General features: G+C 37.2%; 1 protein-coding gene across 4 annotated transcripts in view; it reads right to left on the bottom strand.

Moving 5' to 3' along the window:
* Window positions 1-27342, bottom strand: part of SMAP1 (small ArfGAP 1) — a 92832-nt gene that overhangs the window by 44822 nt on the left and 20668 nt on the right. For 2 of the 4 annotated variants that reach the window (XM_082047410.1, XM_082047409.1), the window contains exons 2-5: window positions 21618-21751; window positions 20858-20943; window positions 17220-17295; window positions 1414-1491 (exon numbers count right to left, since the gene is read on the bottom strand). In XM_082047410.1, the coding sequence (XP_081903536.1) occupies window positions 1414-1491; window positions 17220-17295; window positions 20858-20943; window positions 21618-21751 (374 nt within the window). The remainder of the gene's footprint in view (window positions 1-1413; window positions 1492-17219; window positions 17296-20857; window positions 20944-21617; window positions 21752-27342) is intronic. The other 2 variants (XM_082047412.1, XM_082047411.1) reach the window with 1 other exon arrangement.

Genomic DNA, 27342 nt, shown 5'->3' on the forward strand with positions numbered 1-27342 from the left:
AACTCTCCACAAAGGTGACCAAATATAAATAAAAATGTCCTTAACAAATACTTGAGAGCTTCATAGTGAATATGTGAAGACTTGAACTGTTCACCAGCGTTTCTGCCTATACACCTCAAAAAGCCTACAGGAACTCCCTTGATTCCCAGTGACTTTATTTTCATTCACTTCATTGTCATTGTGGACTTGAAAACCCGTAAGTCCTTCATCTTCACACTTCACAATTTCAATATGCGAGCTTTCTGCTTCAGCTCCATTAGAGAAAAATTAATTAAGACTAAATAAAAACATTTCTCAGATGCTGTCCTCATGCCAGAATTTCAACTTAAGAGTTTCATTACTTGCAAAAGCAGTCAAAAAGCAATATGAAGAAAATAAAATTAAACTCATACTGGTTTTAAAATTCTACGCAAAAATTATTCATCTTTTTTCTCCAAGGTTCATTTTTAGCAGCATGGCATACTAGCTAGAGATAAACTTTCAAATTTGAATGCATCGAGCGAGATGTGTGAGAAAGCAAAGGCAAGCTTCATTCCAAGTGGCTGCCGCTCTTCCTGGTATAACTTAAAAACCATGTCAAATCCAGCAAGGCTTGTGGTCTAGTCCATGGCACTGTCATTTAAATTTTAATTAATGTTTAAATATAGCTGAACTAAAAATAATTTATAACATCTGTCCATGTTTTCTCTATTTAGAAGAAAAGACAGGGTTTATGTTTAGATTGTAAGTTATTTCACATACTGTATACAGCCTCAATTTAGAGTGAAATATCCAAGTGTCTAACATTGAGCATTCACATTCTGAAAAGTGTATTCCATTATTATTGCAAATTGTGACATTTAATAAAGTTCATACAAATGATGCCTCACCTACTTGGCTTTGTGTTGTTTGTCAAAGGCCCATCTAAATAGTAAATGTAAGGTCAGGACATACACACATATCCCAGCTAGAAGGGATATTAAAACCAGTATGAGTTAACAGAAGTGTCACTGAATTAATTCTATACTGATCTCCAAGGATACTGAACTAGATGGTTAGAACAGTACTGATTATTTAGATTCTGAAACAACCAAGTAATATTAAAAAAAATACCAAAAGTTATTGCTGAGGAGAGAGGACAATGGCACTCATGCCCATTAGCTGGGAATGAAACGGTGTTTCCACAGTTTTGTGACATTAAATCAGAGCAGAACTGGAATTTTCACATATCACAATCACATATGTGCTTTGTCTCACTCTATTGTTTTTTTTTCATGCATCTAGTCCAGGAAGCAAGGAGAGATGGACTTCAAATGCCCAAAGTAATACCAGCAACTCAAATTGTCTAGTTAGCTCAGTGAAATTACTCTATATAAATGTAAACATTTGTGCAAAGCAGTAACCTGACAAGAGCTACACCCAAAACCAATATACCTCTGCTTTGCTCTTCTCAGCAGCGGCTTGCAGAGAAGGAGAGGATGCCAAAGGCTGAGCAGCATCAGAAGAGGAGATCTGTGCAAAACAGGAAAGAAATGAGGAAGAAAATAAGCAAGAAGAGCTGGGAGGGGAGTGAGCAGAGACAGCTAAGAGACGTGATTTTCACTCTTTTTTTTTCAAAAATTTTGGGGGTGGAGAAAAAAAATACAACATAACAAAAAAAAAAGAGAGAGAGAGGAGAAAAAGTATTTCCTTTTTTTTTTTTTTAAATCAATATGATTTTAAAAGAAAATCTGTCAGGTAGGAATGAGTGACCTATAATGAAATTCACTAGAACAGAATATAAGAAAATCAACCTGGATAAGATCATATCACAGGCCTAAGAAAAATAATTAGGTTTCCTCCATTGTTCAATTTTACCCAGTGTGACTATTGAAATATTAATGTCCTGAAGCACGAAGGCACACCATCCCAGAGGAGGGGGAGAGAGGAGAGTGCCTTTGTTCTTGTTCACTGTAACAGAATATTTTTATTAAGAGGAATGCAGAATAACTCTGAAGGTTACACATTAATTAAAGTTCTAATTAACTCTTCTCCAAGAGCACTCTGACTGAGTAAAAAACTAAAGGTTAATATAAAGCTACATCCTAGCAATAGGATGGCAGACCTTCCAGACAGGTGATACTTCTTTTCTAGGAATCAGTATGTAAAATGGCAATTAGCAACACTAGACTTCCAGAATGATCCAAAAGGTATGTGCTATATATGCAACAGATGCAGTTTACTCAAGAAAATAGGATTTCTCTAAATGTATTTTCATACATCTTCCTATCCTATTTCTTTACGCATAGTTGATCACTTTAATGGAAACATTATCTTTCTATTTCCTTACTAGAAAAACACAACTGAAATACATTTACCAAACATGTAGAAGATCCTCAGAGTAACAGCGCTCACACTTCGATGTTTTCTATCACCTCTACTATCTACAAGGAAAACTTAAAAATGAACGATGCTATTACAGAGCAGGTCATTATGTTGGATCAAATTAACCAATTTAGATGACATGTTTTTACTTAGTTTAAAAAAAAAACAACAGCTTGCACTAAAAGGTAACTGAAAGCTAAAAAAACCAAACCAAACCTGCCGTGTGGTCTAAATACCCCATATTTCTTACAGAAAAAAACAGTACTATAGCTTATATAGCTGGAATATTAATAGCATAGATAGTATTTTTACAAACTCAGAACCAGTGCTTATCCTGGAAGATGGTGTAGAGCTTCAGGAAAGATACTTTAAAAGTTTATTTTAAAATCAAATTTTACCTGCAGAAATATGAAACAGAATCCTCACTTTTAAATTTACTGTTTTAAAATGCCCAGGTTATTAGAAGAGTTATGGATACATCTGCTGCAATGAATCAGTTTCTCAAACTGTAGCATTCTGTTGCTATAGGAACACAAGGTTCCTGTTTATTTCAATTACACTACATTGTAATCAAATAAAGATGTCAGAAAAAGGATTGGATAACTACATATATTAAACTATGAGCTCTAACACTTAGTTCCTTACTAAGATTTCAATTAAATGTAAATGTGTGCTAATGACACATCTTAGGTATACTTTCAAGTTTCTAAAATGAGATTTTTTTGTTTCATTCTTTTGTATGCTTCATATTGTAAGAGAATTTCAGCTTGATAGGTGTCTCACAGGTGAACAGCACATAACAGCTACTCATCACGCAGAAGCAGGTAAGCAGAATTTCATTTGGAGGTTCAGGGAAGAATCAGCACTATAGATGTTTGCATCACATTTCCATCCTTCCATAATAGTCCTCCTCAATCCGCGTATCTTCTTCATAAATTAAGAGATTATCTGACCTATGACAAGGTAATCCTATGAAGGCTTGAAAGTAATTATTCTAGTTTTGCAAATCAAGTATTGGAGAAGCGTCATGCACGCCGTAAGCAGGGGACAGAATGAAAAGCAGTTGCCATCTAATCTGGGGTATGGAACGGGACGTACAAGTTGAGACATGCCCGAGTGTAATGTTTAAAGATAAACAGAAGCACTACTTTCACTTCAGGCTAAAAAACAGCACCTGAAAGCACACTTCACATATGCAAATATTGAACTAAGCAAGAGTACAAAAGGCATACGACTGAAGATAATCTTTAAGAGCAGACACACTACAATGTATGAAGAACTGATTAAGTTTATGTAACTAAAGCAATAGCATGAGTTGGGGCTACCAAACAGCTTTATCACCACTGCATTGTGTTAAATTTTTCATTTACCATGTGGCGCCAGATATGGAAATCTGAATGAAAAAATCCAATCAAGTCACACTGAGTGGCTGGATGAAGTTAAACATAAAACCGGAATAAAACCAGATTAAAACTGGAGCTGGTACAGCCCATTGTAGCAAGTGGTTAAGCAGTCAGAGAACAGCAAGAGCTGATCAGGGTATCGGCGAAGCCTGAAGAGATACTTGCCCTTGGGACAGGCCAAAGCTGAGGGGACAGACGGAATTTTCACTAACATCCAATTCATTCTTATGGATGCTAATGCCTTCTTCAAGCGTGAAGAGAAACCAAACACCATAGTCATCAAGTGCTTGGTTTTAAGGAGACTTTAAAACACTCATTCTTAACTCAAACCAACTCACATGCAATATTTTAACAAACCAGCGAAGTTGCTTGATATTCTGAGATCTCAGTAAAACCCCACAGGTTTTGTTCTCACTTGTAACTGCCCCCAACTCTTACTTTGAAAGGTTGTGGTATGGTCGCAGTTGCAAACTGCAGCACACTTCACAGATGCAATACATAGCAAAAAACTCAAAAAATATTTATTCTCATTAGCATAAATCATCCCTAAACAACTTCAATGCTGTTCTGAGGAGTTCATTGCCAATATCCCTGTATGCCATTCAAAGCTAGTACTAATACCTTCTATGTCCTGTTTGCAGTGCAGATGTATCATAAGCTATGGGGGATATCAGATATGGAACAGATGAAATACCGATAAGGAACAGTGGCTGACGACAAGTTGTGTGTTCCTGGCTTATAGTTCCAGTAAACCTTTGTTTTTGAAACTACTGCAGTGCTAAAGCAGCTCACAGAGCTGTTCCTGTTTGTAGTCAAAAGAGATTCACTAGTTTGCTTGGAATGGCAACTGAGAAAGCATCTCTCGGTGACCTATTTCCACATTCGTGGCCAGCAGTGGGAGCGCTGAGGTTAGACTAACCCCAGGTCAAACCACTCACCCGTGACACATAGAGGCATCTCACTCCAGAGTAAGTCCTGGTGAACCCGCCTTTAATTAGTTGAAAGCCATAAATGCACTTTAAATATTTATAGCAGAACCCTGATCACCACTCAGGATCGCCAAGTAAGGTTGCAATAATAACTTCAAAAATGTTTTTTAGGAGACTGAGATCACTGAAATGCAGCACTATGTCATCCCACATCAAAGTAACATATGGGTTTTCTATTGGGTATTTATCAGCCTTTATAAATAATTAATTGTTTCTATAAGCCTGATCAGAAGCATCAGTAAAAGAAGATCACTCCACGCTTGGGTCCAAGTTAGAGTACCTGAAAATAGTGTTGTTTACAAGCAGACATCCCCTCTTTAGAGTAGGAAAAAACAATCTGGTTTGCAAAAAATTGCTACACCACAGCAATAATTGGCTTCTGTTATCACTTTTCTAATTTGGCAATTTTAATCCAATTGTTACATTCCAGTGGAAACAAAGAGAAAAAAGCTAAAGTATCAGTTTCTAGAAAAGCTGGGCAATTATGAAGTTTGAAGAGCAGACAGCAGGAAAGGTAGACAATATCTTTGTTTAATTTAGATCCAATGGAAAAAGACATTTGAGCAAAAGAGTAAGATTTGTCGTCACAACTACTAAAGACAAGTGACCAAAACCTTCCCACTTTTGGCTACATGTGTAAACCAGTAAGTTCATCTACATTTCTACATCAAAATCTAAAAAGTAATTTCCAGCCATCTTCCAGAATTCAATTAAAGAAGCACACACTGATCTGCTCTGATAACATACGTTAGCACTATGTTCTGGAAAATCACCAACTAAGATGGCCTTGATTATTGGCACTTCATAGTACCAGACAAAAATGATGGCAACGCCTGCAACCAACTTTAGATGCTGCTAGAAAAAGAATAAAGTCCATGTGCTTGTGTGCATTAAGAATGTGTCACAAACTGACAACTAGCATCAGAATATTTCATTTAATTCTTAATTTAAGAGTCGATGGGTCTTTTGTTTAAAAAGTTAATTGAGAATTACCTAAAATAGGGAATGAAGGCTAACAGCTGTTCCTTAAGTTTCCACATTTATACTCATATGTCCACAAAATTTCGATCGCATTTCAGACCAAAGGACTGGTAATCATTTCATTTTAGCAATTCCTTCTATTCTTTGTGTTTTGGAACTCCCTTTTAGAAAGCTGATAAAATAAAAATAACCATTTTGCACAATGAAACTCAATACTGTCTTTAAAGCATCATGAACACTCAGTGCTGAGCAAGAAAATACATACACTTGCAATTGTACCATAAGATTTCATTTGCACCTATGCTCTGTGAGAAACTCTTTGGGTCACAAAAATCATAAGATCAGAATGAAAGGATCTGCAGATTTACAATATTTCTCCAGTTCCCTGTCCTCTTACATGGCAATGTGTTACCTGTCCCTATTTTGTCCATTCAAAACTTCTATACTATTAAGTTATAACTTAGTAGTGCACTATCCAAACACATACTATGTCAACAGTTCACATTAAAGCATCAAAACAAACACTATTTGGCCTCATGGCTGTGATATAGTCTATGCACCAGGCTACAATTTCAAGTGAAAAAGGTAAGCTTAAGGAAGCACTAAATCTATCAGAAAGCATAACATACGAAACCTAAGAAGGATTTTACTTTAGTCCACTTTGTACTAACATATTTCTGACGGTAGATAACAGTTGTACAAACACAGTCATTAAGGTCTATGTAATAAATAAAGTTTTAATCAAATTTTATTTGTAGTTTTTACTAAATCCTGTTCCTGATGCAATGCATGTTGTTATTCAGCCTTTTATTAAAAAGAGTTCAAGTTAAAGCATTGGAAACCTGTATTAAGTTTCAATTTAAACATGAAATTTAGGGTGCTATCACTTAGAAGATTCAAGAGATTAAAAGTGATTGTGTTACCAAACTATGACAATATAGTCAGGAAATCAGCAGCTGAACCAAATACAAAGGTGCCCTCGAGTGGCCGTTTTATATGCACACAATAGAGGGAGATACCCTAATAAGAAGACAACTACTCTACACTCATTTTACAGGTTTTAAGTTCAGCTACAATACATGTTTTTCTCATTTCCTTTTGACCTTATTACCATACATCTCCAACAAATTATGACAAGACTAAAATTAGTATCCTATTTTAAATCAGCAGAAATTACAGACTATTAGATGCATATAAACACAAAACCAATTGCTTACTATTTTTTGAAAGAGACTTCTTATCAAAATACAGAAAGGAGTATAAGGAGTAAAGGAGTATACTAATGCACTATTAATAACCTTCATCTAGGAATTTCTGCAGAAGTTCTTTAGGCTAAATGGTAAGACTTTTTTAAAAGTTACTAAATTTTCTCCCTTATTCAGTGCTCTAACTGCTGGATACCACATAAAAAGGTTGAGCATCCCATGTTTCACAAAACACAGCAGTAGCTGGCTTCTCAAAAAAGCCTGTACTGCTCTTCTGTCAGTGTTCTGAACATGCTCACCACTCCTCCATCCCTTCCATATCTCGTTCCAGGAATATGGTGAAGCTTCTGCACAAGCTGGCTGTAGTTCTGGACATGTGCAGAGCTCTAGACGTTCATAAAATTTACATCAAGTAGAGATGCAATTAGTGTTGTGGGAAATACAGATATATTTAATAGTATTAGACTTGAGCGCAAAATATTTTTCCAACTCTGACCAAGACCATCCATACCTATTGTTGCCCACATTTTTTTTAGTTTATTTAGCTTCTCCTTCCTCTTGAGATACTATGGAGAGTCACCATGGCTTAATTAAAGGTTGACACAGGATAAACAAAACAGATGTTTTTAACATCTTATTGGAGTGTTCTTCATTTCCCCTGTCCAACCTAATAGGTGTCTTCTCTATTTGTTCCAGAGAAAACTGTCTTTAATGAGAGCTTCCCAACACTTCAGAACAATTACTTTTACATTTTCATGATTCATGTTAAACTAGCAACACAGTCACTGCAGATTTCAGCTTTGGAAGAAAGTTTGCTTACACGGACATTGTAACTCATAGCTGGGCAGCCCAGCTGTGTGAGCTGCTCCTTGAATGAGTACTTATGGAAGTGGGGAAAGCAAGACCCTGCACATGAGAGTAGCCTGAAAATCCACACCCTGGCTTCTGTAACTCATTCATTTAACCTTTGTTGGGCAAAGCCCAGCTCAAGGGCAGTACTAGTGGTACATCCAGGCACTGATGCTGGGGCCAACTATTTAACTTCTTCATCTACACCCACCCAATGGACAGAGTACATCATCAGCAAGGTTGCAGATGATACAAAATGAGGAGGAGCGGTTGATACACCGGATAGTTGTGCTGCCATTCAGAACACCTTTGACAGGCTGGGTCAACAAGAACCACATGAAGTTCAAAGGGAAGTGCCAAGTCCTGCACCTGGGGAGGAATAACCCCATTAACCAGGGCAGACTGGGTGTCAAATAGCTGGAAGGCAGATTTGCAGAAGAGGACCTGGAGGTCCTGGTGGACGAGTTGGACATGAGCTAGCAAGGTGACCAGTTCCAGGCTCACAGGTACAAGAGAGACTTGCAGAGAGACAGACTGAAGCAAGTCCATCAAATGGACACTAAGGTGATTAAACGATTAGAGCACCTTTCAGATATGGAGAGGCTTAGTCAGTTGAGATTGTTTAGACTAGCGGAGGAGAGAAAGACTGTGGTATTGAGAAACAGGACCAAGAGACATTGAATGTAAATTGAAACATTGGAAATTCCATTGAAACACGAGAATAAACTTCCCCTCTTATAGGGGCAGTTCAATACTGGAAAAAGTTACCCAGAGAGAAGCTGTGGAGTCCCCAGCCCTGGAGATATTAAAATCCCAATTTGACACAGCTCTAAGCAACCTATTCTAGTTGACCTCACTTTGACTAGGGGAATTGGATGATCTCCAAAGGTCCCTTCCAGCCTAAGCTATTCTGCGATCCTATAATTCGACCAATTCTAACAGCACCAACTTGCAAAATAAATTTATCCCACTTTCGCTATCCCTGCCCACAAGTCATAATTCATGTATGGTACTTCAGTGCTTTCTAATGACGCCCATCTTCATTAGCATATTTCAAAAGTACTTCATGCCACTTGATTCACAAATTCCTCATAAACCACTAGAAAAACTAATATGCTTCTTACAATATTGGGAGAGGTAACCGGTAACATGTCTCCAAGCCAATGACTGAATGCTTCTCAATTGTAGCTACTATAAACTTACTGTTCACATACCCCATCATATCCCAATCTACCCCTCTTAAGGTGCCCACGTGACATATTTTAGTGCAGTACATGTATTATGGATTTGATCTCCTTTAAGATAACTTTCTGGAAAATGTGCCACCAGAGTCTCTAAACTCACATCACATTTTATCCAGTTGCCTAAGTTTATACTTCTTAAATTATACACAATGTCTTAGGAAAGCATGGAAAACATAGACCCATTATCCTTTTCCTTCCATGAACTTAGAGTTATATGAAACTTCTGCTCCATACATAATTTACACCCTTTCGTAAATATAGAAACTTTGTTTACTATTCTCTAAACGCTGGCAGGACATGATAATATATTCACACTCCGTGTAGTGGAAATAGATTGTGCCTGTTCATAATTTTTGAGACTGAACATATCCAGAGTCCGCTTAAGCTTATTTACCATCCAACCTGAATAAGGCAATTTCCATATGCATTCCGAGAAACTGTGCACCTTATTCTCCTATGTATTTACTTTTATTAAGGGCTGCAGAAATTGTTTGTGATAGTACCAATATAGGTATTCTTTATCAACACCCAACACAGCAACCTCACTGCTTCTCCTCATTACTTGTAAGGCATAGGTATCATTGTACAAGATGCAAAAATAAACAAAAGTTTAAGAAATATTGTCTTTTTACAGCTTTTATTTTACATCAAATAAGATGTGCCAAGTTTTTTAAAAATTCAGAAAATATGATTGATTCAAACTTGATTTCCTGAACCTCTTTGCCACTTTCATATGCTTTTAACTCAGCAGCATGTAGATTCAGTCAAATTAAATTATTTGGACTGGGTACCAGAAACCCCTTCATTAGCGCAGTGCTGTGTCACAAAGAATCCCACCTGTTGCCGTTACTCAAGGATGTATTTTAGGCACATTTTAGCCTTTCTGGAACCTCGGTTCTACAAATCACACATTCCTCTTGGCTTATTGGTAAACTGTGTAATAATCTATTTTAAAGCTTACTTCCCCTGATCAGCAATTCTGGGAGATTGTTACTAATTCCCAAAAACCTAAAATAAGCTATTTCTCTTGGCCACTACATCTAAGATCATGAGCCTCATTAACAAATGTCTTTCCCCCTCACCAGTTGCATAGCTTTGATTACAAGTATTTGGGACTCAATATAGAGATCATCAGTCTAGATGAATACTCTGTTCAGAAATTACTTTCATAAAAACAAACACCCCAAAGTATGTGGAGATGCAGAGCACCAGTTCTGGAGCCACTGGTCTTGTCATACTTCTGCCTTATTTCCAGACTGAACAAATGACTTCTGCTGAAGCTGAGCTACGTTGGCCTTTGAGCACTTCACCCTGTCACATACATGCACAATGTTGAATTATTCTGTTTGTGACCAAAAACCAAGCAACATCTCTCATTCAAGCACAGAAAGCCAGTCAATGCATTTTTATCAGCTCTGTTCAGACTTTACCAAGCCAAGGGCTCTGCCTTTTCATGCTGCCTTCCCTTCAACAACAGCAAATTCCACCCACTGTTGTCACCTCAGACTATCATTTCAGGTACTGGTGATAAACCTGTCAAAGGATGGGCAGAAAATAGGAATAGTAAGTAGAGAGGTAGCCTTGGGATCAGCTAAATTCTTTAACAATGACAAGAAAGATGATATATGCATATTTTCTCTCTTAAACAACAGGATTTCTGTTTTTTAGAACTCATTACTAATTCTGAAGTGAAGAGATACAAAACTGATAAGTTGTTACACTCTCACATTCCTATACAACTGGGAACTGTCTTCACATCAGTTGAGCAGACAATGCCATTTCTAAAGATGTGAGTACGGAGAGGAAGCGATGCAGTCTTACTCTTCAGGTTTGATTATTGCAGTCAGTAATATGGGTAAATCTCATCTCTGAACAAATTCATCTAAACTAGAAAGTGATCTCTCCAGCAACCATCCATTTTCAGTTCTGGATTCAACTGCTATGTTTTAGGATTGGTTAGGTTATCAATGGAAAGCAACAAGGCCAAAAAGTGAACTTGTCAAATAACTGCTTTGTCATGATAGTCACAAGTATCAGTTAACACTTGAAATTTGCTCTCTCTCACTGGAAAACACAGTCTGCTCGTGAGCCTTTCTTGTGATAATCTGAATAGATTCCTGAGAACACTTCTCATCCTGCATTGAAACCAAGCTGTACATCATCCATATTCAGTTTCAATTGAGTATTTCAAAATAATTAAAAGTTATGATAATCCAACTAAGATGACAATTAGCCCTGAATACACCATGTCATTTCTTCAGCCTGTAACAGAATTTATGTTTATGAACTGCAAACATTCAATTTTCATTTCATTAAACATCTCTTACAGCTGCTGGGGATGTCAGAAAATCTACTGTAAACATTGTTTTCCCAATACAAGTAACAAATTCCATAAGAACTGGGAGAAGAACCTGTCCCAAAAGTCAAGAATAGCTAGATCTGCCCTGTTTTCCACGAAAATATCACCACAGGAAATTAAGTGGGGAAAAAAAAAAAAATCCTTAATATAAATGCACAGGCTGCAGACAGAAGTCTTACCAACTCAAGTTTCTCTTTTCTGGCTCACCATCACTGTCACCATCCATGGTTTTCTTGGAAGTAGTAGAAAGTGGTGTGAGGAAATAAGAGTATACCAAGTTATCCAGAAAATTACCGATATATCCCAGACAAAAAATAAGGTAAAAAAAAAATAGAAACAAGAGAGTAACTGGAATTGTGCTAAGACTTGGTGAGAAGAACACAGGAGAAAAGCCTAAACAGGGAAAAAGTGGAAAAAAAATACAAAAAGGGAAGCAAGTTAAGGCAGACAGCTGCCTAACCTGTACAGTGTTTTCCCATTTGGGAGTTCCTTTTGTATACCCACATTCAGAATTTTCTGCTGCGATAAGGAGTCTCTCTAAAATAGTAAGGCACTTTATCCTGCTAAAAAATCACGATAGCTTTATATTTCGTTCTCTTGGAATATGTCTTGTGTCTCCAACAAGATTCATATTTGCTTCACTTACATTTAGTGCAACAATTCTGAAGAAGACCTTCAAGTCATTTATTGAAGCATACAAGTTCAGATTCCTGGGGAAAAGTGTTTGTGTAATTGTAAGCTGTGCTCTTCTAAGAGTGCTCCAGGAGACAGTAAACTAAAGGAGCACTGAGAGTTTAATGCGAGCCCAAAGCAAACAAAAGATTTAATAAGCAACAGGCATAAGGACTAAGATTGTTAGAGGAGAAATTGCTTTGCATGCTTTACCCTTCAGTTCTAGGACTGTTGTGTACAAAAAAAAACCTACAATGAATATAAAAGGACTTGCCTATGCTTGAAAGTGATAATCAGGTGCAAGTCTGAAGTGGAATGATATTCCTGAGCAGTTTCATGTCAGCACCCACCTGAAGGAGAGTTTTAACATTCCAAATTACTTCACACCACTTGACCTATGGTAACTGTCTATAGTGAGTTACAGAAGTGATGCAAGCTCTCATTTGTGTGGTACAAGCTTTAAGGGACAAATCCAGTCAAGCAGCACAGCACATTACAAAGTAAATTGCTTGTGTTACTGTATCTTAGATGCACTGTGTTTATAAAGACACTCTAATCATTTTACTACTAGGTGAAGTCTGTTCTATTGGATTCAATGCTATACTTTGTATCAATCACAGCTCATGGATGCCTAAAAATCGAGAAGGGGGTTCGGCAGAAGAGTATAGTACAGGAATACAGTATTATGCTGAGGATATTTAAAATAAGTTGACTTGCTAAGAGCTACTGTCACTCCTAAGCTGATTATTCAAAGAGTGAAAAAAAAGTTCCTGCTTTTAACAACACCAGACCATGTGTTATTCACAGAACAAATGTATATATATTCCCAAGTAACATCCTGTCAGCCTCTAGTATTTTTACTTTTTAAATGTAAGCATTCATAAAAAGCATAAAAAAACATGAAGTCCTGATTGTTACAAAATTACATCGTACCAAAGCAAAAAGGAAGGCAGTTGCCATATCAAGAGCAGTTGGTCTTTAGAAGTCTCGACAAACCAAGGTCTCACCACAATAGGACTATGAGCTACTTTCTGAGAAATTTGATCTTTTATACCAGTGTGACTCTTGTTAATGTTAGGAGAGAATGATGATAGACGCTGTCTTGAGAAATACTACTTCTTACTCTGCCATGAGCTACACTGCTTAAACAGAATATACTTTCATAATAGGATACATTTGCCAAAACACAGTAAGTACCATACAGTTGTCTTCACAGTTTTAGTTATAATATCACAACCCTGCAACTCTATCTAAATATTTACAGATCATTTCAACTCTAAGAGTTTTCTGAAGAGCTGACATGCATCTGAAGGTGCTTCCATGGGGTACAAAAAAAAAAAAAAATCAGTTTGCCTCCTTGGGTAGGCTAATTTATTCAAAATTCTCTTCTTTACATTGATCAGAATAAAACCTAAAAATAAATACTGCCACTTTAACAGCAGCCAAACAGAAAAATTTTCAAAAAATTACAACAGTGCAGTGCTCTTGAAATAAAGCATTTCAACAATTGCATTGATAAGCATTTTTCTAAAACTTTTTCTTCTTGTCTTACAACGTTGTAAAGAAAATGCATATGTAACTGTTAAAAAAGTTTCTAATGATTAGAAAATGGTTTCTGTTCCAAGGAAGTTCTAAAAAAAGTATAAATATGCAAAACAAAAAAAACAACTGAAAGCCACCCATAAAACTCATCCATGTTAACATGTTCCTTTAAATGTCAGATTGATTTTAACTTTATTATCAGTGTTAGTAAAAAATAATTAATACATCATTTCCCTGATATTTTTTTCCCAGGTTTCCTCTCCCAGTTCCATTGCTTATTCTGAACTGGAGCTCCTGTTTTTTGTTTCACCTCCAGTACGTGTGAAAGTACAGCTGTGAAAAGAAGGGACAAGCACAGCCTGAACTCTGATAAATTTCCTACCTCCATCTCCCAACCTGACCCTGAGCAGCACAGTTTGCCTACCTGGGGCTACCATTACTGCTACATTCCGGAAGGTTTTTCTCAAGGCTAAAGCCTAAGATTGTGGTTAAGAATTAGGCCTGATACCAGAATCTTTCCGAGTACCAAACAACACAAAACCACAGATAACCAACCAAAAACATGCCACTGTTCCAGGGCGTCAGTCTCTCAGGTCTTTCTAGAAACAAGTCACAAACCTGCACTGAGTCTGAGCAAGAACACAAGAGAGTAACTATTAACTGATAACCCACTTTTAACAGTTGAGTAAACGGTGCTACTCATTTAGTCCTGAGCACCGATACAGAACCAGCATTTCACATTTTCCCAACAAAAATGGATCAGAAAACTCCGAGATCTATGCTTCAATAGACTTCAATTATTTTTTTAAGTCAGGCTGCTTTCAATCAGCATTAGATTTTTCTAATGTATATTTGATTTCTACTTAAATGCATTATTCTATTTAAAATGTAACTAACAAATAAAACTGCAGATGCCTTTTTTTTCTGTAGCTTTACCCTACATTGCTTTTCAGTGAACTGCGGAAAAAAAAAAAATCATATTTGCTTATTTTTAGTCTGCATGTTTGATGGCACCACTGGCTCTGCACTCGCCAATTCTGCTGTTAGAGTGTGTGTCTCTAAAAACCAAACTCAGTAAGATGAAATTCAGTCAGAACACAAAACACCTCATGTAATTAACAATTATAAACAATCATTTCGCAATAAAAGAGAAGAGACACGAATCCGGAGCACCACAGAACAAAGAACCGAACTTTGACGTGTACTCCTGGGCTCCACCAGACAGAATACATTAACACCAACACAGATGTTGTACTTGAAAAGCTTATGATCTTGCCAAAATTAAGCTAAGAGAAATATTGTACTGCATGTTTTAAGAGAACCTATTCAAAACAACTTACATTCTACAGGAAGACTCTACCACAAGAAACCTGTCACAGCCAAGTAAATCCAGAAAAGCCACTTACATTTTTAAATACCGCTTCAGTGAAATCGCTGGTTAAGGAAAGTGACCCTTAGGGCACAGCAAGCCTGTTTCTGCACTCCTATATTACTTGCTCAGACCCAGAAGGGACTCATTTTACAAAATGACAACATGTATATACATCTCCAACTTAAACTGGTCCTAATCCAAGAAGAAGGCATTGCTATTTCAAAGGCGGTAACAAAAAGTAAGTGTTCTAAAAGCTCACATCACCCCAACAAGTGGGGTAAAGAAATTTTCCAGAAGAAAAGAACTTGCCATGACATAGCACAGACACCCCACTTTAACAGTTCACAAGACTATTACTCATTAAAGTATCATGCTAGCAAGTGCTTCCATCCTACCAAAATACTTGGCAGAGTGCTGCAGGTTCCAAACAGGAATCTCCTCCTTCCTCCACAGCTGCCCATCAGTTCCCACCTCCTGGAAGGGTGGACAGAGGGAAGGTATCTAGGATGTCATGAGGACTGCAAAAAGGAAGCTTTAGAAACCATCACCACCCCTTGCATGGGGATGCAGAAACACATACCTCTGCAGAACTCCCTTCCTCACCTCATTCTTCTCAAACTCCCCATGTACCTCCCTGTGCTGGAAGCATAGGCAACTTCCCCTCTTCCCTGTCAATCCCAGACCCATGCAAAAGCTGATCACTGAATACCAGTCACACCACCACAGGCGCATGTGCACTGGGCTGGGACCAGAGCCAAGGAGGGTAAGCAGTATAAGCGTCAGACTAGGGCTACAGGTGCTATAATACAGTGGTTCGGTCAACTTAGTATTGTGTACTTTTATGATTTTGCTATGACTGATTTCAGATTGTCTACCTTCAGCCTGGTGTTTGATGGCCTTGAAGAAATGCAGGTGAATTTGAATGTGCATGAGTCATCTGTTGCTAAAATATTTCATAATCAGATTTTGTTCTTATGTCAGGGAGATTGTGCCATTTACATGAGTTAGTGAAAGAAAAGCCTAGGTAGGAAGAAATAAAATGGTGTTCCCTACTCAGCAGTAACATGCATCTCTTCAGGTTGTCTGGATTCCATCCCTACTGCTATGAGAAGTAAAGTGATTCATATTAGCCTGCAATATGCTAAGCAAAATCCAATTACTCCTTCAAACATATTAAGGCAGCAGTGGACTACTACATTAGACACCTTGGTTTTCTGTTTAGAAAGAGCTTTGGAGTATTTTGAACTTTTTAAAGAAGTATATTTTTAAACAATTCTTCCTATTTTCTACTTTGGAATCAAAGTAAGGAAGGGTAACTGACAGTGTAATTCAAATCACTATTTGTATTTTACCTCTTAAGCAAATCCATTTTCTCTCTACTTCAGCAATGCTTAATGAAATACACTGCTCTGGTTTCCAGGTTTGGGGATTTTTTATCCTTCTAAAATTAAACTATTGGTCAAATATCCACTGTCTCAGAGAGCAGAGGCAGCATAAACTCCCTCCTTTTCTGTCCACCTTCGCATGCATTTCCCTGTCAAAGTTTACTGCCTAGTCAGATGGAGTAGTAAGTTACATGTTAGACCATATTTGAACAAGGTAGGTATAGAGGAGCGAGTGTTTAAGCATACATATACCTATATAAATACAGGCTGTGAACTTCAGTAAAGGCTGACATTCTCAAAACTGCTTTGCCAGAAAAGCACTCACCTACTTACCAAAGTGACCATACAGATACATTATCAAATACCTGGTTTGCCACATTGCCTGTGTCTGCTTTAACAGTGCACCTTGCTCCAAGAAATAGTCTAGAATTCAACAGAGCCATAAGGCTCACAGAAGAGGGGCCCAAAACACCCCAGGATTTCTCACTAAGGTATTACAGAGAATGAGGGAGGACAAAATCACCAGGAACAGTAATTCTATCTTATTCCTGGAACGTGGAAAAAGATATTCAAAAAGGACTCAAAGTCTACGGTTGAAGAACTACTCATCACTGAAAAACACAATATAAGGAGTCAGAAGCAAGCTATTTGTTGGATCATAATGCTTTGCTGTTATAAATTTAATACACAATCTATGTTGAGCTTACAGAACACAGAAATAGCTTTCAAGAGATACAAAAGGAGGAATTTAGCTCTGTATGAAGAAGTTTTCAACTGTGAAAGACATTTTCATATATGCAAAGTTTTCTACATTTCTCTTCTGCAACTTTCAAAAAAGAAAAGTGACAGAATTCTTGGTGAAACTGTTTACTTACATTGAAGGCGTTAATTGCATTTTTATCATAATACTTCTTTTTTTCGTACTTATCCCTGATGAAAAATTCCACAGCTCTGCAAGTAGCTTGTTTAAGGAAAAATATGCATTCAGATAAATAGCAACATTAACCTAAAAAGCTGACAGGTTATTAAAATTAAAGAATTGCACCAGATTCTTGCTCCATCTCATTTTGTAGTTTTAAAACAACAGAACAAACTGCTCTACACAGTACAGTCGCTATTGCAGTGTCCAAAAGGAGCTGCTTTTTACTACAGAAAATTAATCAGTCTAATCTCTCAGTAAACAATATGAGAAAGATATACTCAAAGTAACACAGTGTTCCTGCAAATACTTGAACAAAGGTACTTGCATACGGTAAATAAAGTATAGTTTACCACCATAACTTGGGAAAAAACGCATTCTCTTCTGATAAGAGGTGAAATGTATATACCTGGTCTCTGATTTGCACAAATTATATCATTAATCAAGAGCTGATCATAAACAGTTCTCTGAGATCAATAAGTTCTCCATGAAAGTCCCCTACTATAGCAAGAGAAAGGGAAAAAAAACCTAAAACATCAGTGAAAAAAAATATTGAAGCACAGGTGGAAATAGCAGCAAACAGACTGATGTAGAAGACCAGAACTGACAACTCACTAGCTCAACCATAAATGGACAAGTAGTTGTTTTGCTCAATTATTCTCTCAGCTTCACAAAGGAACTCATCCAAAGCAGTGTGAATACTTCACCTTTAGTAAAGCTGATTCTCTGGTAGAATAAATTTTAACTAATTCATTCATCAATGTGATTATCCATTCAAAAATTCAAATTGCCACTGTGGAAGTTCATAGCAATTTTTCCCTCAATGGATGGAAAGATACCTTAGCTCCAAGTAACAGCTCTTAAGATTAACACTAAACTCAGAGCTCTCAGTTCCTTCATTCTGTGCATCAAATTATATCGTCAACAACCACATTTAGTTTCAAATTGTATGCAAGAGTCACCTGAAGACACCGCTTCATAAAAGCTGTAAAAACAAAAGTATTCTTTTGTACCTCTTTCCAAATATATCTACATTCTAAAGGGCACCTTGAGCACGGACAGCTATCTTAGTACTAATATTGCATTATTCTTTACACACACCAAAGGACTGTCATTTTGCCAAAAAATCAATGTATATTATCAAATTACAGAATAATGGAACTTGTGCAATATGGAACTCGTGCAATATGGAACTCCCGCAATATGGAACTCCCACAACTTTCCAAATTTAGCTAAGACTAAACAGGACTCCCTCAGTTTATTTTCAACTTGCAGTACAAATTACTGCATTATATAATCTCAGTGGGAGGAGACAGAGAAAGGGAGTTTTCTTCCATGTTTTGGGGCTGTTACTGGACAACTGTATTAAATTAGAACTAATTAAGAAGTAAACAGAAAATATGAAAAACTTGTTATAAAATACCTTTAAACAACTTATTTGTTCTTCAAATAAAGTCTTAACTTATTTGCAAAAATTCACATTTTCAGATGGACATTTATTTTGTCAAGTGTTCTATTACGTTTTGGCTGCTTCGGTTTGGGTGTTAGATATTTTAGTTCTTTTGCATAAATATTTCCCTATTTTTAGCAGTTTCATAGAATGTACACTTGATATTTCAAACAATTAGAAAGTTCCAGTTCAAAAGTTATTAACACAGAATCATAAGTATTTACATTTCATAGGGTTTAATTTTTCAGGATGCTATTACACTAGGGTATTAAGTTGCGTATTTTGAAAAAATATGCACTTTAGTTGCTATCCCACTTCAATATGTGTGAACTTTTCAGACCACATCTACGTTTCTTTAGATCAGTAAACTTCAGCATTCTTGTTAACAAAATAACTTAAAGCAATCTCAACAGAGGTTTTAAGTGGTGAGTAAAATGAAGAGACCAAAAAAAATTATTTAATCTACCCTCAGAAAAAAAAAAAAGAAAACAATTTTCAAACACAAAGCTAAAGCTGACATACAAAAAACCACCACAATGATACCGGTAAGACACAATGCTGGTTTTGTAGTGATACAAAGAGGAAAAGCAAAAAAGCCCATAACACAACAGCTTGTCATGAATGCCAAGTGGGTAAGTAACTGCCAAAGTTATGGAGGAACTGACAAATAAAATAGAAAAAGCTGGCATCTTCTCTCCTGGCACTCTATTTTTAATAAAGAGAACACATGCAATAAAACATATTCAGTTGACCAGGTCCACTACTTAGAAACTGACAACTGTTCAAAAGGCTATAGAGTTACTTCAAGGTATACAGTGTCAACAAAATTATTTTTCTGAAAGTCTAAAAATGAGACTTTAGGCCTGATCTGACAAGAGAAGCTTAAAGCATGATTGCTTCTCCTGCAATAGCACCAGGGAATTCAAGTTATCTGCAGTAAAAACAAAATATACATCTTCAAGACCTACTTTTGAGTAAGCTTTAGTCAAAGTATTTCAGGCTCATGGCTGAAATAAAGTTCTAGAATATTACGGCTGGAATACTGCAGTGCTATCTGGTTCCAGTGACTTTTTCTCATGCGTATGTATGTTTCATTTAAAACCTACTGGAATATGAAGAAACATTATCTGTTTTGCTCAAGTGCATTTTATTATGAGTCTAACCCTTCCAAAAAAAAAAAAAAGTCTGCGCATAGCATATGGAGCATAGTACCCAATAAACAGAAGAACTAAAATCACTTTTTGATATAGAAGGAGAAAATTCAGATCCAGTTATGACTAAGTCCACTTATCAGCCTCTGTTGCCTGTATCATCATCAGGCTAAGAGAGCTAAGGAAGAATTCAGCTCACTTAACAGTAGGTGTTCAGGGTCTCATTATAGTGAAAAAGTTCCAGTAAGATCAGGTGAAGCAAATCCTACCTGTGGAGAAACACCACTAAATCAGGAGATAATACAAATCTAAATTAATGCCATTACACATTATCCTAATGATTCAAAAAAGGTATTTTTTGAAGAAAGCTATTTATTGGCAGTAGGAAATTTTTCTTTCAACCCTCCCCTTCCAGGTATATGGTGATGACCACACATCAACACAAGTAAGTGGTGGCTGTCAGAGAGGTTTGGTTTATTTTGATATTTCCATCCTAGTCATCTGTCCTCGCACACTTCATAGAATGCATACACTTCAACTCAAAAAAAATGACAGAATAATTAATCTAGAGGAAGAGATCCATACTTCACTTGAGTAAGACCCAATGGCTTATTTTACTTTACCATTCAGCTCATTATTTCCTGTTCAAATGCTTCAAACTTCAGCTGGCAGTTACTCGAGATAAAGACAAAATATTCAAGAGCTCTCCAGTATCACTCTAACTTCCTACATATAGGGAATTTATCAAGTCATCTCTTCTGAAAGCAAAAATAAATGGGGCTTGCCAGATCTCATTACAAAGTAGATTTGCTATAACTGAAGCAATTTAAACCTTTTCTGAACCATTCCCAACTTCTACTGTCATTTCTTATACAACAATATCAATGAAATAAATAAGGTGAGCTGCCAAACACAGCAGTTCCTTGAAGCAGTTATAACATCTAAATTGCATTAGAAGTCATTTCAATGTGAAAGCTAAAACAAAAAGGATACTGATCTGTTTGAGGTCTTCGGAAGTTCTCTGGTAGATTAGCTTCGTAGAGTAGCCTTGCTTTAGTATTTCCCATTTCCTGCATGCACTAAGGAGAAGCGGTAGAAAACAGTTAGATTGCGTCCTTCAATACTTTAAATCCTGGAACAGTCAGAATGCTGTTGGTGTGCTTAAATGACACTGCAGGTTTTTAACTTGGAGACCTCTATTGCCACACTTGTTGGGAGATGCTCCCGGGGCACGGGAGGGCTGCCTGCCAAGACTTGCTGGACAAAAGCTGACAACACGGGTGCTGTTTACAGCGTAAACCAACCCACCCAGGGAAAGATAAGCTTTCATCTGATGGCTCTTCAGACCAGGAGAAACAGGAGTAAGAAAACTTGTTTGGCAGTAGAAATAGGCTTCAGTCTGGAACATACCTAGAGAAGTCAGTACTTGGTATACCTAAAGAATGTAATGAAGAATCAGACAAATGTGCGAATGCAGTATACCGCACTGTCCCCTACTGCAAAGGAAGAGGCTTACAACATATTTTTCTACAGATACAACAAAGCAGCAGCTTTCAGAGTCTCCACAGCAAGGTACAATACATCTAAAAATAATACAGAAAAGAACTTAAATTCATTACAGTAGAAACATAACACATTAAGAACTACTTCAGTTGTAAAACATTTAAGTTGAGGCATCATGAAAAACTCAAATAATTTCAAAAGGACTCCTGGCATTTCCTCCAAATTGAAAATGTAGTTTAAGATATCTTACCTGTATTTGCTCTGGTGTCCACTGGTCCAAGTTGACAGACTTGACCCTTGATATATGGACCCCAAGATTTCGATGTATTCCAGCACATCTGATGCAAATAAAAACACCGGTGTTCCAAGAGGCCCATCTTGGACCTGAGGAGAATGGAGAAAAAAATCAGTTATTTTTAAAATTCCATATACTGTGAAGATTTTCTTTGGCATAATTCTATACTGACAACAGGAATAAACGAGTCTGAATAACGACTCACAGCTGTTTCTCTAGGATAACTAGTTACTTCTAACAATCTCCATTGTTAGCAATTTTATTTACTGCTTACTACTTTTAAGGAATGTCACACAGCATTTAAGTTATAATAAGGAAAGCCAAAACTACACATAAACAAAGAAAAAAAAAGTACAAAAAGGCTTTCTTCACTGCTTCCCATCGAGAGCTGGGCCTCAGCACACACAACACTTGCTTTGCAAGACACCACCATAAGAATGTCCCTTCTTCCTCCTCCTTTCCTTGAGCATTTATTGCTGAATACAACATCATATGGTATGGAATGATCAGAGTCAGCAGCTGTCCCAGCTGTGTCTCCTCCCAATTTCCTGCTCACCCACCCCTAGCCTACCCATCTATGGGGTGTAGAACAGTACAAAGAAAAGACCTGATAATATCCACACACTATCAGCGTGTTCAGCAATAGCCAAAACAAGGAAGCAGGAGAAATCCTCTTGGCTAGACTCCGTTCTTTTGAACTGCTATTCAAAAATCCCAAGACATATTCCCAGCTCCCCCAGATTTGTTGCAAGAAGTCTTCCTCTTACTAGTGGAAATACTGGCTCTACTTTGGGTAGCCACCTTGCCTCTAATTTGTCTTGTTCAAGATCTCAAGAAGTCAGACCATCTGACATCCATTGTTTGACCTTTAAGACTAAAATGATAAAGATGACTGGCTGTTTTCAAAGTGCGTGCCACCATCATAAAATTAGATTTCAGGGGTCAAGAGATCTAACAGTTATTCATTAAAACTAATACATTATTTCCCACATGGAACTTATATGTTAAAACTTTTACTTGTCAGGTAAGAATGAACAGTTGTTTGCAATGTGTGTCTAAAATAGTCCAACAAGCAACCTGTTGACCTGCTTCCCCTCCCCCCAGATAAAACAAAATGCTCACCCTGTTCTTACAGACTGTGTAGATCTATAGTACGGGAAGATTCCACTTACTACTTTAAGTTTTAATGCTCCAGGATAGAGTTTTGCAGGCCATTTGCTACAAGATCTTTATCAAGTTTCAGCTAAAATAGCACACCAGAAGACCCTTAATCAAACCACCTCCTTAGCCACTCCATTGTTGACAAAGTCTCTCAGCTTCTACAATGCAGCCATGACGGTTCAGAAACTAAAAGGTAAGGCAAGGTCTTGCGTGCCCAACAGCTTCTCCAGTTTTTCTCCCAAACTATAACTCACAGGTGTACCTTCTCAAGAGGGAAACCAGCTTTGATCAGGTTACTATAGGGACAGGAAGTATTTATCTGTAGTATCCATATGCTGTCCACATTTTTATCCTGCAGAGTGTTCTCACAGCCACTATCAACTTTTTACCACAACAGAGTTTGTACAACTACACATCACAAGTTTCCTGTTCTTCAGGTTGTTCCTCAGCTACAATGTCGCAGATAGGCAGGTTCTCCATTAATGACACAAGACTGGAATGAGGGCTTGACATGACTGAAGTCTGTCTTCATAAATGAAGAGGGAGATCATTAACTTTGTAGTTTAATATTTTAACTTAAAATATTGTTAACAGAAAGAAAGATCATAACACTACTTATGAATTAGGTGGTTTTCTCCTGGAAAAGAACAGTTTCATATTTTCCCAGAAGCTCGGATTGCATTAATTTGTACTTCTTTCTGAAATAACTTAGGGAAATCACATCTATATTTAAGCACTACGGTAACAAACCTGAGGCCAGACAAAAATGTTCACAAGCAATCCCTGAATTTATTTCAGATTAATGACAATATGCAATATTAAACATTTCAAATGAAAAATGTTTTAGTTAACGCAAATCAATTACAGCCACAGTTAAGCAGAAGGCAAAAGCAGTTACAAAATAATATTTTCTGTGTAGGCATCAAATCAGCTGTGCTTGACTTAATCAAACAGTCAATTAAAGCTTAGTCTTAAACCTTCCTGTGTGAGAAATGTTTAACAGTAATTTGGACTGATTCAACAAACAATTTACAGTTATCTCAATTCTGTATGAAGTCAGGATCCTTATTTCTGTACACAGGAAATACTTTGCACTTAATAGAAGAATTTGCAGATTTCTTTTAATTGGGTCATTAAAGATACATCTGTTTTTCCTCAGCAAAATTTGCAAAAGCAACCTAATTTATTTGCTGCATATATTTTGCTAGCCAAATAAGAAAACAGACTTTTGGCTTCAGAAATGAAGACTGGATGTTAAGAATCTTGCTGACTGCTATTTTATGCTACTTAAAACACTTTTACACGTCAGTAGTGTTATCTTACCTATCAAGAACTGCATTATACAGTGCAACTTCAATCAGCCAATATTAACATGAAATACTGTTTGATGTGCTTTAATACAATCATAGTTTTATTATTTTGAAAGCCATTTGAATACAAGCTTTTTACTAGAACAGCTGAGCTTCACTTCAGCAGCTTGCTGCACCACGATCAGTGCACCACACCAATATTAAAATACATGTCAAGTGATTTCTCCAGTCATTTAAGATACAGATAACTGCTTAAACAGAACTTTAGTAAAAGATGAAAGAGGCCAAAAATAATTCAAGGAAAAAAGCTGTAAGACTTGTGACCAATGTTTAAACTATGCTATATAGTACAATAGTATGAAGTCCCTGAAACATCGGATGAACCATGGAATAAACTTCAGCAACCCAAAGACAAATCGCTGCTTCCAAGATGAAAATCTAATTTATCTTTTTTTTCTTCAATCTAAATTTTTCTCTCTTTTCTCTGTTTGTCTACTGATTTCGCTTACATGTTCGTTTCAGTTCTTAATAGGTAGATAGGTAAGGTCAGCTGTGAAGGTGTGTGCTATTTTCCGGAGAAATTACCAAGACAAGATTTTGAATGCATAAGGTCATTCTTGTGAACATCTGCCAACCTTCCTCAGGATGGTCTGACATTAACAATTTAAGCAACCTTTAAAATAACTTAGCTGGAATAAAAACCCACAAGCTCTCTTGTGCATATTTAGTCTTACTGGCAACCGTGATTCAGTTGCCTTCATAAAAAGCAGTGATTAAGTTTTTATTTGAAATTTAAACACAGCACAAGAAGCCAACTTCTTGTGAGAGCTAAACGGAAGGATGGATTTGAGCTGTCATACAGCTTCACACAAACTGATTTGGAATTGTGGCTATTACACATTAGACAGAGGGCACCCAAGCGACACTTCCCACCGTACTGGACCTGCCTAGGATGGAGTTCCCTTTCCTCCTAGCAACCCATACAGAGCTGTGCTTTGGATTTGCAGCTAAAACAGTGTTGCTGTTAAGACTAAAGCCTTGGCTGCTGCTGGGCAGTGCCTGCCCGGAGCCAAGACTTTCTGTTCAACCCCCACCCAGTAGGCAGGTGGTGGGCAAGAGCCTGGGAGGGGACACAGTCAGGGACAGCACACCTCAGCTGAGCAAAGGGACATCCCAAACCACATGACATTGTGCTCAGCGACAAAAACTGGGGGAAAGAAGGAGGAGGAAGAGGGTACATTTGTGTTTATGGCATTTGCTTTCCCAAACAACCCTTACACGTGCTGACGGCTGCTTCCCAGGACATAGCTGGACACCTGCCTGCGGATGGAAAGCGGTAAATGAATTTCTCTTTTGGTTTCACTTGCAGGAGCAGTTTTTGCTTTCCTTATTACACTGTCATGATCTCGAGTCACAAGTCTTTCCACCTTCCTTCTGTTTTCTCCCCAGTCCACCAAAGAGGGGAGCACACCAGAGGCAGAGTGGGTGTTTGGCTGCTCACTGGGGTCAACCCACCACACCTGCTACATTAGTTCACATTCAGGAACCGTGTATCAAGTTTTGAATAGAAACTAGAATTTAATTAGATGCGCAGAAACAGCACAAATTGTTAAATACTTAAGAGTATTTAAATTGTCTTTTATTAGATCCCATTGAGACCCTAAGAATGAAAGGAATATGTAGCCACAAGACACACATTTCCTGGTATGTTTTTAAGCTTTTAGAATTGCTAGGTAACTTGTGAATTTCAGAAACAACCTGAAGAGAGTTTTTTCCAGTCACAGTAGACTTCCATGCCAGTATAGTTATTGTACATAACAAACATTCTCCCTACTTGCAGAAATATCTACAGCTACCAAAAAAAACGAGAACATTTCAAAAACTGACTTCAGCTGTTTAAAACTTAAGCAATAAAAAGCTTGAAAGTAATTTACATAATTTTAGAGACAAGTCTTCCCATAAGTCAATTTCAAGACAATTTTTAAATTGCTGAAAAAGTTGTCCATCTTAACATGATGTTATTTTACTCTAAAATGCACTGCAAAGTGTGAATGTTGTGAAAAAGGCATCATTTTTACATATTCTCCAGTGAGGTGAAAACTTTTCTCCCAACATATTTCCATTTTTTTCCACTTATTCCCCAAACTTGCCCCTCTTCAAGATATCATTTTTATAAGATATTTCTCTTCCGTATCATTTAAACTGGACTAGTACTAGTGCATAATGTGTGTGCATACACTTCTATACATCCCTTTCCTCTCCATCCCCATAACTCATTCGGTTAGGCTATATGTTCTACTCCATTATATTAGAAAGCTGTTTGAAGTAGATGCAATAAACATTCACAGCACTGCTGATCCACCTTGCTAATGTGCTTATAGCTGATACAACTGACTTTTCCAAAGGAAATACAAGACAAAGCAGGTCAGTTTTTAGAAGTCCAAGGTTAAAGGTTTATTCCAAACTGCTCGAGTTTTATTTTGCATCAGCAGATGCATAGTACTCTATCAGGTACAAAACAAGGCTTACATGATACTGCTCATTTAAGATGCTGAGGAAAAAGTACTTTTATCTGTATTACAAAATATGAAAGCCTCATATACTAACTGTATATGAATCCGAGCAGTCAATACAGTGTGAAACACTGCTTTAGTCTCCGTTTGATTAGTTTGTATAAAAATCCTTTAACTGCTTTAAACATCTCAGTCAACACTCCATCCTCTACTCAGCTTCTACCTGCAGTAAGAAATTAGGGAGAAAGGTTATACACTACCAGACAGGGCTGGGCAGGAGTACCTGTCACACAAACATGTTAAAAATAAATAAATAAATAAAAGGCATTCGAGACCAGAACAAACTCAAAAGAAGCAAAAGGAAACAAAAGTACTGGGATATGACAGAATTGGGAGTTGTCCACAAAGGAGCAAGTATAAGGCTATTGCAGATATAAGATTATTACAAAGTAGGAGAACAATGATGGTTGCATCCCCTACCACAATAGTTCAGAATTTCCACCCCTCGATCAGTCCACTACCATCTGTTTAGCTTACTGTAACTGCAGGTTAATATTGAAACACTTCTTTTGTTGCGACATTGGTGCTGCCCACTCTTACTAAACATCTCAATTTACAGAGAGCAAACAGAGGTCAGAATTGGGGTAAAAAGAGCGAGCACACAGCCTTTCAATTTTGGATTTGCTGTCAAAGGGA

Source organism: Streptopelia decaocto, assembly GCF_964273445.1.
Source record: "Streptopelia decaocto genome assembly, chromosome: 3".
Classification (NCBI taxonomy): Eukaryota; Metazoa; Chordata; class Aves; order Columbiformes; family Columbidae; genus Streptopelia; species Streptopelia decaocto.